At 40.1% G+C, this 13,987-nt stretch overlaps 1 protein-coding gene across 5 annotated transcripts in view; it reads left to right on the top strand.

Annotated features, from left to right (window-relative positions):
• Positions 1-13,987, top strand: part of recql5 (RecQ helicase-like 5) — an 88,596-nt gene that overhangs the window by 70,111 nt on the left and 4,498 nt on the right. For 3 of the 5 annotated variants that reach the window (XM_052032729.1, XM_052032730.1, XM_052032732.1), the window contains 5 exons: positions 1,458-1,516; positions 3,741-3,817; positions 4,137-4,230; positions 9,700-9,840; positions 11,797-12,341. In XM_052032729.1, the coding sequence (XP_051888689.1) occupies positions 1,458-1,516; positions 3,741-3,817; positions 4,137-4,230; positions 9,700-9,840; positions 11,797-12,341 (916 nt within the window). Of the gene's footprint in view, positions 1-1,457; positions 1,517-3,740; positions 3,818-4,136; positions 4,231-9,699; positions 9,841-11,796; positions 12,342-13,987 lie in introns of those variants that run through there. The other 2 variants (XM_052032733.1, XM_052032731.1) reach the window with 2 other exon arrangements.

The raw sequence follows: 13,987 nt of genomic DNA, 5'->3' as shown, positions 1-13,987 counted from the left end.
TACTTTCTCCTTACAGTTCACCTGTATAATTGTATTTTTCCTTCGCTTTACTTTGTTTCATTCCACAACAGTTGCTATGCACGGGATGTCAATTGTTTACATCTATCCTGCTTTTAACCTCCACCATTCCATCCCTAACCAACTGCACCGTAGTCTTTGTGTGCCTTATTTGTACCCCCAGCACCACTAGTTTAAACTCTTCCCAACCTTCCATGCTCTGACGTGGCAGTTTTTCTTCTCAATTAACTCACACTTGTTTCTTTTATCTCCCTGAGATTACACCCCTTTCTTAAACCCCAGTCGTGTACTTGCAGTCTTGGCGATATTTTCAGACTGGAGGATGATAGTCATTGGTTGATGCTCTTTTCGATATATATTAATGACTGACGTGGGTTTACAGGGGAAAGAATGAGATACAAAATAACTAAGTGATACAGATATAGAGGTTGCGAGGAAACAGTGTGTGCATAAATCCCTGAAAGTGGCAAGGCATGTTGAGAGAGTAGATAGTAAAGCATATGGGAATCTGGAATCCTTATAGACAGTAGCATGTCTCAAGAGGAAACATCATCCACCAGGTCAAGACCCCTCAGGATTATATGTTTCAATCTGGTTCCCTCTCACTTTTCTAAATTCTGGCAGCTAAAAGCCTAGCCTATCCAACCTTATAAGACAGTCTGCTCATCCCACATTGTACTCCGGTAAACCTCAGAACTCCTAAATATTGTCACCCACTCTTGAATAAAGAGATCAATACTGTATACGCAACTCCAGATGGGATGTCACCAATGCTCTAGATAAATGAAGTATAACCTTACTTTTACATTCAATTCCCTAAGCAATAAATGATATTCTGATAGCTTTCCTAATTACTTGTGGTACTTGCTTACCTTTTGAGAATCGTGTATTAGGATGCCCAGATCCCTCCATCTCACAGTTCTGCAGTCTCTCACCACAGATAATATGTGCTTGTATTTTATTTTTCCTGTCAAACTAAACAACTTCACATTATACTCCATTCACCAGATTTTTGCCCACACATTTAACCTATCAATTAGCTTATTTCATCTTTGCAACTTTCCTGTGTATCTTTGTGTCATTAGCAAAGTCTGTTAGAAGGTTAGGATGTATGTAATTTATTGATAACCCAACTTCAAATCATCTCCAGTCCATGAAGTATCAAATCCGTTAGCATCTTTTTTTTAATCTAGGTTTGATTTGCATGACTATGCTATTCTTGAAAGCAATAACATTTTTCAAAATAATTTAGTAGAAAAATGGTTAAAAGGGTCCCCAAATATTAAGAAAATTAAAAAGAGGAGACGAAGACTAAATGATAGCTCACTTAGCATAACTGAATGTAGCCCTCTTCTGCTATAAACTTGTGGTGATGAGAGCTCACTGTTCCATCAGTTAAGTGCTTAGTTAATGATATTCTGTGTTTATTTTCTGTTAAGAGCCTGACTGCCCCCTCCGTGATGCAGCCAATCAAAAGATACCTAAGCTCTCTGTCAAGGTAAGGACTAGAATTGCAGTAATTAGTTTCCTAAAGGAATAAAAGTAGAAAATTGAAGTACTATTTGAACAATGCATTGTTCAAAGCAACTATTCACATCCATTGTGTACTGTACGGGATGGACCTTTTGTGTTAAGAGCTTTTGTTTATTGAGACTGTTTGGATGCAAGCATTGTGTTCTTGCTTAACCATTTCTGATAAGGACAGTTGCTGGAGTCTGGAACAAAAAACAAGACACTGAAAGGACTCAGCAGGTCAAGCAGCAACTGTGGAGCCAAAAGGTGCAAGTCGATGTTTCAAGTCAAAACCTTATTGTCTCCACAGATGCTGCTTGACCTGTTGAATTCTACCAGCATTTCTTATCATGTGTTGATGCTGTGCCCCAGCGGTTTGTTTTTGCTTTCTGTTGTTGATCTGTAGGGAATAATTTGAAAAGAGATTTTCTCAGATTCTTAGGTTCGGTCTGAGTTGCTGCGATCACAATATAGTTCACATTTAATTATAAAGTTGTCAACGGCAAGAACAGAATGAAGAATCTGACAAATTTTTTAAGAATTTGTTGAGGAAGTCTTATCCAAGTGTGTTGAGGGGAACCAGCTGATGTGTTGTATTTGGACTTCCAGAGGGCATTCAACAAGGTGCCTCACAAAGGGTTACGTCACCAGATGAGAACCCACAATATTGGAGATAATATTTTGACATGGATAGAGGGTTGGCTAACAGGCAAGGAGCAGTGAGTAGGGACGAGGGAGTCATTTCAGGTTGGCAACCTGTGACCAGTGGGAACAACATGGATCAGTGCTGTGACCACAACTGTTCACAATATATATTGATGACCTAGAGGAAGGAAGTCAAATTTGCAGATGACACAAAAAAAATGATGGGAAGGCAAGTGTGAGGAAGGTGCAAACAGACCAACACTGGAGTTAAGTGAATGTGTAAATGGTTGGCAAATGCGAGTGTAATGTGGAAAAATGTTTTCATTTTGAAAGGAAGAACAAAGGAACAGTATTGCTTCAATGGAGAAAAATTGCATAAAACTGCAGTACAAAGAAATTTGGGGATGAAACACCGAAAGCTACCACACAAGTGCAGCAAGTAATATGAAGGCTAATGGTGTGGTGGCCCTAATGAAATCAGGTGTTGGAGTGTAAAAGTGGGGGAGTCTTACTGCAACTGTACAAGGTACCCATGAGACCACATCTAGAGAACTGTAAACAATTTTGGATCCCCTACTTAAGGAAAGATATCGGATGTGGTACAGAGAAGGTATGCTTAGATTATTTCCAGGATAGGAGGGAAGGTTAAACTGGTTGGGACTGCATTCATTAGAGTTTAGAAGAATGAGAAGCAATCCTATTGAAGCAAACAAGATTCCTAGGAGGCTAGACAGGGAAAATGCTGAGAGTATGTAACTTCTCGTGGGAGAGTCCAGATCCAGAGAGCATGGTTTCAGAATAAGGGGGCACCCATTTAAGACAGATACCAGGAAGGATTTTTTTTTCTCTCTGATGGTTTTGTGTCTTTGGAACTGCTTGCCAGAGAAAGCTGTGTGGGAAGAGTCCTTAGGTTTATTTAAGACTGAGATAAATTTCTAATCAGAAAGGGAATCAAGGATTACAGGGTAAAAAGCAGGAAAGTGAGTTGAGGAATGTAAGATCAGCCATGATTCAATTGAATGGTCTACTGCTGCTTATCCCTCATTGTAGCGTGCATAAGCCTATGAGAGATTTCAGACTTAGGTTTCAGATCTTAGACTGAAAAAGCTGAGATTGTACCCTTTGGAGTAAAGGTTGATAGTAGATTTGTTGGAGATGCATAATGACTTTAAGACGAAAGCCATCACCACCAGCAGATGGTTCCTGGACCAGAGGACAAAGACACAAGAGGGATGCAAGGAAGACCTTTTATGCAAAGGGCATTTGTGGTCTGCAACTCATTACCTGTGGGAATGGTAAAAACTGACCCATTCAGTGTTTTCAAAGGGAATTGTATAGTTAGATACGCACTTGAGAAGAATAATTTCCAGGGCCGTGGGAACAAAGCAGGGGAGTTGGATGATGGGATTTCTGTACCTGGTGCTAGCATAGATATGATGGACTGAATGAATGCCTTTTGTGCTGTAACAATTATATGACGTTGACGAACCCAAATGCCAAGTTTTTGCACTAACTTTTTTGCCTTTTTTTTTTGCGGCATCGGTCGCTGATCTTTGTTGTATCAGGCACGAGAACATTGTCTCCACATGCTGGAGGAGGCACTGACCAAGAATAAAAAGCAGGAAGTCACAAAAACAGAGTGGTAGGTATAGTAGGTAGAAACCTTGCACCCATGCTGGTATTTTCCAGTTAAAGCAAATATAAAGGCGTATATAGGGAGAGACCGAATAGGTTGACTTTGTTTTCCCTGAGTGAAGGAGGCTGAGGGGTGACCTGACAGACATATAAAAGATTATAAGAGGCATAAGTTTGTACCATAACTTGTCTTCCACTCTCAAAGCAATTAAATCCTATCTCCATGAGACCATGCCCGTCTCTCTCTCTCTCTTATTTGTATTAACACAAATATATACCAAAATGTTAAATGTGTGCTATGCCCCCATCTCCTCTCTCAATTTTAGGGCTGACCCACACTTGTGTGCCATAGAGATGGAACATGAAGCTTTCAAAACTACCAAGATGGCTAATTTATATAAGGCACTAGTACTCAGAAAGGTGAGTAAAGAAAATGATGCCTTTTTAATGCATTTTCATACATTGTGACCCTTTAAGTGTGTTTGCTATGGTTGTCAATTAATTGTAGTTAATCTGTATAATTAACAGCACTTAATGCATTATTTTCTTCAACTGTGACCATGCACTGCTGTGGCTACATCCAGCCCACTCTGAAACTAGGATATCCAGGTTTGGATGTTCAGGGTGACAGTGCTCATTTTACCACATCTGCCTTGAGTTCCAGTGCACCACTTCCCTCTCATTTACTATTGGACTGGCTCAATGTCAAGTGCTAGAGCCGGAGTTTTGTTCTCCCTGAGTCAGTTTATCGTGGAAATGGTTCAGTCTTCAAGAGCAAATGCTGTCATTCTCAACTTCCAGAAGCAACTGCAGTCTCTTGCTCACTTTCCATTGACAGGCATTAATCAGTGTGGTTTTAATCAGCCTGAAATCGGGTCTGGAAGGCATCTCCATCATTCACCTCCAACTGTCTTCATCCAGTCACTGCTTCTCTCGCAGCTTTTCCCAATCAGTCACAATTTGGCAAGATCAGATTAGTATTAGAATCCCGAGTACCAGGCATTGCAACACCAAAGAGCGAATTCACACACATCACATAGACAGATAACATCATTCACCAGTCAGCTGCAGCTCAGAGTGGAAACATCTATGTCAAAAAGATTTGCATATGGGTCCCCGATGAGACCACACTGGGAATATTGTGCATTGGTCTTGTCTCCCTAGTTAAGGAAGGATAGAGGGCAAAGTTCATAAGATTGACTCCTGGGATTGGGGGGGGGAGGGGTTGAATTTTGAGAAGACTGGGCCTCTACCCTTTCAAGCTTAGGAAAATGAAAGCTGATCACATTTAAAATGCGCACTGGGCTTGACACGATGGATGCAGGAATGATGCTTCCCTTGACTTGCATATGGAACAAGGGGTCATTGTCAGAAAATGTGGGATGAAATTTCAGGACTGAGGTGAGGAGAAATTTCTTCACTCAGAGAGAAGTCAATCTCAGGGACTGTCCACTCAAGGGCTGAGTGAAGAGAGACAAACAGACAGGTTTTTGGAAATGAAGGAAAAAAGAAATATGGGGTTAGTAACAGAGAAGGACTGTAGAGGTAAAAGATCAACCATTATTGAATGGTGAGCAGGCAGGAGGGGCTGAATGGGCTATTCCTGTTTCGATTTCGTACATTTAGTTTTAATTTCAATCACACTGATAAATTGGATATCTTGGTTCTGCCAAGATCCAGGCAGGGCCTGGGTATCTGGTTGGCGACTGGAGTTCATTGACCAAATTCAGTGCTAGAAGGATTAAAATACAATTTTAGAAAGCATCTTTGCTTTGGGCATGAATAATCTGAAGACACAGGCTTCTGTTGTTGTGCAGCAGTTCACGGAGCAGTACTCAGCAAGCTCCTTACGCAGAAAGTCCAGAGAAGTTTGTTTCTACCTGTGAACACTGCCATGGGTAGAACAAGAGACAAAAAGGCAGGTGGGGGATTCAATCTGCACATGGAAGGATGGGCATTTTTTTTAAAAAGCAGTGATATGCAATTAACTCATTGAACAAAAACTCATTAATTTGTGTTAATTGTGTACATTTAAAGTGATCACTTGAAAGCCCTGAAAAATACTTCATAACTTTTTCAGTCCAAAGATTTGTGATTATGTAATATTGAGCATTGTACACTTTGCATTCTGCCTAATGATTGAAATTCAATGTAGAAAAAAATCAAACATTATTTGTTACATTATTGCATAACTGTGTGATATTACAATTATTTAATAAAAATATTTTAAACATTTAATAATTGAAATTAATTTAATTGACAGTCCTAACATTTACATAATTAAGGATGAATTACATTTTGTTAAAGAAACTAGGGGAGGAAGCAGTGACGCAAGATCTCAGATACAATTACAGATGAGGGCCTTAGACCATGATATTGTTCCAACAGTAGAGGATATATGTAAAAAAAATTATAACTGGAAGCCTTCTATGACATCTTCCGTCACATTGCTGTTGATTGAGAGTAAATGTGATTGGGTAGTAATAAGCCAGACTGGATTTATCCTGCTTTTCGTTGACAGGACATGCCTTGGCATTGTCGGTTAAATGCCTGTGTTATAACTGGAGTGGAACACTTGTCTAGAGTTGCATTTAGAGCTGGAGTGCAGTCCCTTAGTACTGGTCAGGATGTTGCCTGGACCCCAAGCCTTTACAGTATCTACAATTGGGAAAACATAGTCAGCCTGAATAAGTGAACAAAATTAGGGGAGATGGAATTTGATGTGGGGCACTTTGCATTAGAGACAAAATGTAATATTTTCTTTTTTTTTCTTTTTATTAGTTTTCAAATTAATACAGACTGATATATAGCAACAATAGTTATACATGTAATACAAAGAGAGGATAATCATAAAGAACAATAAAATATTAAAAAAATCTGTAGATCCCACGATCTCTTAGTAAATGAATATAATATTAAAAGAAAGGAAAGAAAAAGATTTATTATATAAATTAAAAGAAAACCCAAATCAATAAGAAAAATTGTAAACAATATAAACTAAACTAAACAAAAAAAATTTCAAAAAAAACACAACAAAAAAGAAAAAAAAAAACCGGGCTAAAATTTCTCAGTAGAGAGCAATATTATGTTGTCAACTCCGTTCCTCCAATATATTTTCTTATCGGTGAGACCAGAAGGTGATTTGTCTGAAATGTTAATGTTCAGATATAGAAATCATTTGCAGCTAATGCATATCTAGAGTTAAAGCAATGCTGGCCTTCATCGCAAGGGAACTGAATCTTCAATTACACAGAGCCTTGGTCAGACCCCATCTAGAGTACCACTTGCAAGGAAAGATGTATTAGTCTCAGTGAGAGTTTAGCATGGATTCACCAGAATGATGCAGGATGTTGACCTGAAGTGTCAACAATTCCTGCAGAATGATACTCTTGTTCAATGAAGAGGGATCACATAAACTCAGCTCAAATTCATCTGAAGTCTGAGGTGTGATCTAATAGATGTTTTAAAATGATGACTTCAATAAATCAGATCTGCTGTGCTATGAATTTAATGCAAGGGGATAGGGTCTTAAAATTAGAGAGTGTTTGGGAGAGAAATTCAGAAACATTTTTTCCCTACACGAGGGGTAATGTACATTTGGTGTGCGCTCCCTGAAAGACCAATTGACTTCCCAAGTCTCTGACTGATGTTAGGCGATAGAATAAAGGAATATGGAGCAGATGCAGTTGAGCTAAACCATAGAACCATGGAACAATACAGCACAATACAGGCCCTTTGGCCCACCACGTTGTGCCGCCCTTTAAACCTCGCCTAAGTCTATCTAACCCCTTCCTCCCACATGTCCCTCTATTTTAAATTCCTCCATTTGCTTATCTAACAACCTCTTGAACTTGACCAACGTATCCACCTCCACCACCACCCCAGGCAGTGCATTCCATGCACCTACCAGTCTCTGGGTGAAAAACCTCCCTCTGGTATCTCCCTTGAACTTCCTACCCATTACCTTAAAGCCATGCCCTCTTGTATTGAGCATTGGTGCCCTGGGAAAGAGTCACTGGCTGTCCACTCTATCTATTCCTCTTAGTATTTTGTATACCTCTATCATGTCTCCCCTCATCTTCCTCCTCTCTAATGAGTAAAGCCCTAGCTCCTTTAGTCTCTCCTCATAATCCATGCACTCCAGTCCAGGCAGCATCCTGGTAAATCTCCTCTGCACCCTTTCCAACACCTCCACATCCTTCCTATAATGAGGCGACCAGAATTGGACACAGTATTCCGTGTGATCTAACCAGAGTTTTGTAGAGCTGCATCATTACCTCGCGGCTCTTAAACTCAATCCCACGATTTATGAAAGCTAAGATCCCATAAGCTTTCTTAACTACCCTATCCACCTGTGAGGCAACTTTCAGTGATCTGTGGATATGAACCCCCAGTTCCCTCTGCTCCTCCACACTCCCTAGAATCCTGCCATTAACCTTGTAGTCCACCTTGGAGTTAGTCCTTCCAAAGTGTACCACCTCACACTTCTCCAGATTGAACTCCATCTGCCACTTCTCAGCCCAGCTCTGCATCCTATCACTATCCCTCTGTAAGCTTCGACAGCCCTCCACACTATCTACAACACCACCGACCTTTGTGTCATCTGCAAACTTGCTAACCCACCCTTCCACCCCCTCATCCAAGTCATTAATAAATATCACGAGAAGTAGAGGTCCCAGAACCGATCCTTGTGGGACACCACTAGTCACAGCCCTCCAATCTGAATGCACTCCCTCCACCACAACCTTCTGCTTTCTACAGGCAAGCCAATTCCCAATCCACACAGCCAAGCCTCCCTGGATCCCTTGCCCTCTGAACTTCTGAAGAAGCCTACCATGTGGAACCTTGTCAAATGCCTTACTAAAATCCATGTAGACCACATCTACTGCACTACCCTCATCAATCTGCCTGGTCACCTCCTCAAAGAACCCTATCAGGCTTGTGAGGCAAGATCTTCCCTTCACAAAGCCATGCTGGCTGTCCCTAATTAGTCCATGTTTCTCCAAATGCTCATAGATCCTATCTCTTAGAATCCTTTCTAACAGCTTACCCACCACAGACGTAAGGCTGATTGGTCTGTAATTCCCTGGACTATCCCTACTAACTTTTTTGAATAAGGGGACAACATTTGCCACCCTCCAATCCTCCGGTACCATTCCTGTGGACAACGAGGACTCAAAGATCCTAACCAACGGTTCAGCAATCTCCTCCCTTGCCTCACGAAGCAGCTTGGGAAATATTCCGTCAGGCCCCGGGGACTTATCTGTACTAATATTTTTTAACAGCTCCAATACATCCTTTCTCTTGACACCTACATGCTCTGGAACATTAACCTTACCAACACTGTCCTCAGCGTCATCAAGACGCCTCTCCTTGGTGAATACTGAAGAGAAGTATTCATTGAGAACCTCACCCACTTCCACAGCTTCCAGGCACATCTTCCCACCTCTGTCTTTAATCAGACCTACTTTTACTCTCGTCATCCTTCTGCTCTTCACGTACGAGTAAAAAGCCTTGGGATTCTCCTTAACCCTACTCACCAAAGCCTTTTCATGTCCCCTTCTTTCTCTCCTCAGCCCTTCTTAAGTTCCTTCTGTGCTACTCCATATTCCTCATGAGCCCTGTCTGATCCTTGCTGCTTACACCTTCTGTATGCTGCCGCCTTCTTCCTAACTAGTTGTTCCACCTCTCTTGTCACCCACGGTTCCTTCACCCTGCCATTCCTTCTCTGCCTCACCGGGACAAATTTATCCCTAACATCCTGCAAGAGATCCCTGAACATTGACCACATCTCCAGATCAGCAGTGAGCCGTTTGAATTGTACAGAGGTTCAAGGGGCTGAACAATCCCTATCAGTTCTTATCTTACAGGCGGCTGCTTTCTTACCAGGTTGCAGAAATTAACAAGTCAACCCAAAATGGACTGCCGTATCCAAAGCTGACAGAAATGGACAATGTACCATCAACAGCGGCAACAACAAATAGTGATAAAGACAAGGAAGCATTTATTTCTGCGTCAGAGCTCTATTCTGTAAGTACATTGTGGTAGTGAAGTCTCCTCCAAAGCATTTCTTCCTTCTGAAAGTAAATGCATCACAATTTTCCATTCTAATTTGTTTTCTCACACAATTTCAAAACTGTAAGCACCTCCTTTAGCTATCCCTTTCTCCTCCCCTTAATACTATCTGATTGCTATTTCCTGATTTTGGGGTTACTGTATTATGGCCTTTGACTTTTGCAGGTTTATTAAAATATGGTGTGACATTTGTCATTCATAAACCAGTTTAAAAAGTGTATCTCTATTCCTATCATTTCCAGTTCTTGTCAGATCTTAAGATGAAACTATGGTTGGGGAATTGTACACTGCCTGGTTGCAGATAGGTGGATGGATTTGGCTACAGTTTGCTCAAGCAATTTGCTTGTAAGATGGTGGTATAGTTATGGAAAATTACAAAAATAGATCCTAAGTTGGGTTAACGCCACTTTTGCCAGACTGAAGTGATTAAGCGAAAACAGCCGCTTGAAAGTAAATCAGTCCTAGAGCAAAGAGAGACATTTGAAAAGGGGATTCAAAATACTCCAGGTAAACTTTCTCTTGGAGATAAAGGATTGGGCTGCATATGTACTGACCAGGTGAATTAGGGTTAGATAAGGCAAAGAAAAAGTGAAGGTTATGTGAGGCACCAAGAGCTTAATACAGAAGAAAATCTAGTAGAAAGTTTAGAGGTGTTATTAAAAAAGAAATTAGGGAAGCAGAGGGTATGAAAAAATACAAGCTACCACATCAAATTGAAATTACAGAAAAAATTTTAGGTTTTAACCCTTATCAAAAGGGCTCGATAGCAATAATTTATGATCTGATTATGAAAATACATTTAGGGATATCTGATAAAATTAAGAATGAATGGGAAAGAGAACTTCAGATACTCTTACCTATAGAGACATGGAAGAAAATTCTCCAATTAGCTAATACCTCTTCAATGTGTGGTAGACAGTCTTTGATACAGTTTAAGGTGGTTTATAGGACCCATATGTCTAAGGATAAGTTAGCTCGTTTTTATAACCATATAAATCCTATCTCTATGCTACTCCCACGCTGACACTCCTGTTTAAGGCTTCTGTACTATTCCCAGTGAGGCCATAGAGGATGTTTGAGGAACACTACCTCATCTTCTGCCTAGTCCAGTTGCCATCTTCAGGACTCAACACTGAATTCAGCAAATTCAGGAAACTAATTTATCTCTGCACTGGAGTCCATTGGCCTCCAAACCACTCCCTGTCTACTGATCCCAAGTTGTTGTCCATTGCATTGTGACCATCATTGACAGCACCCACCAAAATACATGCCTGCTATACCTTGTTACTGACTCCAAGCAACTACCTGCTATGCTGTGAATGTCACTGACCACAAGTTGTTGTCAGCCGTATGTGAGTGTCATTGATCTAAAGCCACTGACTTATGATCTCAAGCTATTGACCACTGTACTACCAAACAACTTTACCATGAATGTCAGAGACCGGAAGCCATCCATGGAGTAATGTCAATGATGTCAAACTAATAGCTATTGTGTGTATGACTCTAAGCCAATGTCTGTCATATCTTGTCATTGACAGTAAGCCACTACCTGCTGTATAGTCTTTGACCTAAGTCATTGCTCTCTGTGGAGTTTCAGTGACTTAAGTTTTTGTCTTTTGCAGTTTCAGTGACCTAAACCACACCCCTCTGTATACTTTGTGACCTAAAACACATCCCTCTATGTACTTTGTGACCTAAGCCACTCCCCTTTGTATACTTCCAGTGACCTGAGCCACTGCCCTTTATAGTTCCAATGACCTGAGCCACTGCCCTGTGCATTAGTATTACTGACCTGTCACTGGCTGCTGATTTCAAGTTATTACTAGCTGTTGGTTGTTATTGACCTCAACTTCTCTATTGTATCACTGACCTTGTAATCACAGTTTAAAAAAAATATTTTGTATTTTGCAGTTTAAGCCAAAGCGTGTTGGAGTAGGAGCTAAGAGTTCATCCAGTCCATTCCAGACTGCAAGAGATTTGCTGAAGAACTCTGTGCCAGAGGAGAGTGAGCAAAGGAATTATGCTAATTTGGAGGATCCAATCTACCACTCAAACAGAGCACAGAAGAAAATACCTCAGGATGGCACAAAGCCTTCTGTAGACAGCGATGTGAGGACAAGTCAATCCGCATCTCCTCGTGCCAGTCCCATCAAGAAGAAGTCCACCAAAAGGCAAATGCTTGCAGAAAGCGCCAAGAAGGACTCTCAGAATATTACCAAATTTTTTCAGCGAAACAAATCTGAAGGAGTAGCAAAGAATTCATCTAAGAGTCTCAGTGATGATTACAGCTCTCTAGTCAATGATGCCCAAGAGGTGAATAGCAGGAAAGGATTCTCTTCCATTCTGACCTTTTCTGAAGAACTAGAATCATACTCAGATCCAGAGACTCAGACTGTAAATGTAGAAACAGTAGAAAAACGTTTGCAGTCCTGTCATCATATGGAGGAAGAAAACAGGTAGATTAATAATTTATTCTCAATTGTTTGTTTCACATGCTAAGCCTTTCAAGTGGATCTCTGTAACTGAGATACTCAGTTGGCAAGCCATTCAGAAAAGATGACACAAAAGTTGAACATTTATAAAACATGTTTGCAGTGCAGTGATACTCCAGTGATATGTACACTTCTTTCCTTACTCATGCCCTGAGTCCGACCTCAAAACCTCACTCTCCAAGCTGGGACTTGCATGTATCTGAAGAAAGATCTTTCTTTCAGCACATAATGTAATTTATCTTGTTTTATTTTTCAATATTTTTATCTTTTTCATTTTTTTCTGGAGAATTGCTACAAGTTACATCCAGAACTATTGACATTTCCCTATATAAGTGCCAAAATTTTTAAGGTTTCTCTAAAGCCAGAGAAATCCTGAACTTTCTTGCACTCTGCCCCAAGACTTGTTGATAGTTCTCCTCATGCATTCCAGCAGGGAGGGCAAAGTTCCTGTTTTCCTTTCTCCATGGTTATTTTCTCAATCTATTGAATATTTACAGCATTTTTAAAAAATTTTTATACCATGGATAGCTTCGTGGTTTCAATGTTGGTTCTTAAGCTTGGTAGTCTCTCTCAGTCAATAGAGAAGGTTTTCAGAACTTTATGTACTTGTAGAACAGCGTGACTTTGAGGTGTGAGCCCTCATGGTCTCAAATGGATTTTCATGGATTTTGTGTGTGCCCACACATGCCCTTCTAATCTTTTAAAAGTTGGCTTGAGAAAATATATAGATATGCAAGACGAGATACAAACTGTTGAAGTGCTTTATAGCAAAGTGAATATACAGGATTAGATTTCTTTATACAATTTGATTTTGCATAATACAAAATAATGCATACTCTATGCTTCCCTACATCAGTCATTCATCTTGTTTGTCTTAATGAAAATAATTGCAAACTTACCTGAGCCTGGCCAATATTTGCTCTTGCAGCTTTCTGTTTAAAACCTGCAGCTTTTTTTTTTAATCACTTGTTTTCACACGGATGTCTGATGCAAAGACTTCTCAACATGAGGTGTTTATTTATTGCTAAGACAGATCTAGGAGTTGTTTATCATCCAGTCTTCGGGCTGAAATATTATGGCTTGACTTATGAATATTTTAACCATTTCATCTCGATGCCTCAACATAAGTAAATATACTTGGTATAAAAAACTCAGCATGAAAAAAAATTGAAACATTTATATGCCTCCTTTCACATTCCATTCTGAATGTCAAAGAAGGCTTTGCAACCAATTTAAGCCCCTTTAACATAGCAACCAGTTTGCACATAGCACGTTCTTTCAAGCAGCAATCTGCTTGAGAAATGGGGATTGAGAGATTAATATTAATCAGGACATCAGGGTTAGCTTCTCTGCTCTTTGAAATACTGCCTTGTAATCTTTTTGATCTGTCTGAAAAGCAGACAGGCCTCAGCTTAATGTTTCATCTGAAAGATGACACTTCTGATGGAGCAACAAACACTGCTTCAGCACCGCTCAGAAGTGTCAACTTGGATGTCTATGCTCAAGTCTTAAGTAAAATTTGAACCTTCTGACTGAGCCACAGTTGAAACTAATTTAAAATAAATTCTAAAAAAAATTTTTTGTGGAAGAATAATTATGGAGCCCAGGGA

This window comes from Pristis pectinata, chromosome 18, assembly GCF_009764475.1.
Source record: "Pristis pectinata isolate sPriPec2 chromosome 18, sPriPec2.1.pri, whole genome shotgun sequence".
In the NCBI taxonomy this organism is placed as follows: Eukaryota; Metazoa; Chordata; class Chondrichthyes; order Rhinopristiformes; family Pristidae; genus Pristis; species Pristis pectinata.
Note: the sequence above shows the minus strand (reverse complement) of the source record. Positions and strands in the feature narration are given on the sequence as shown.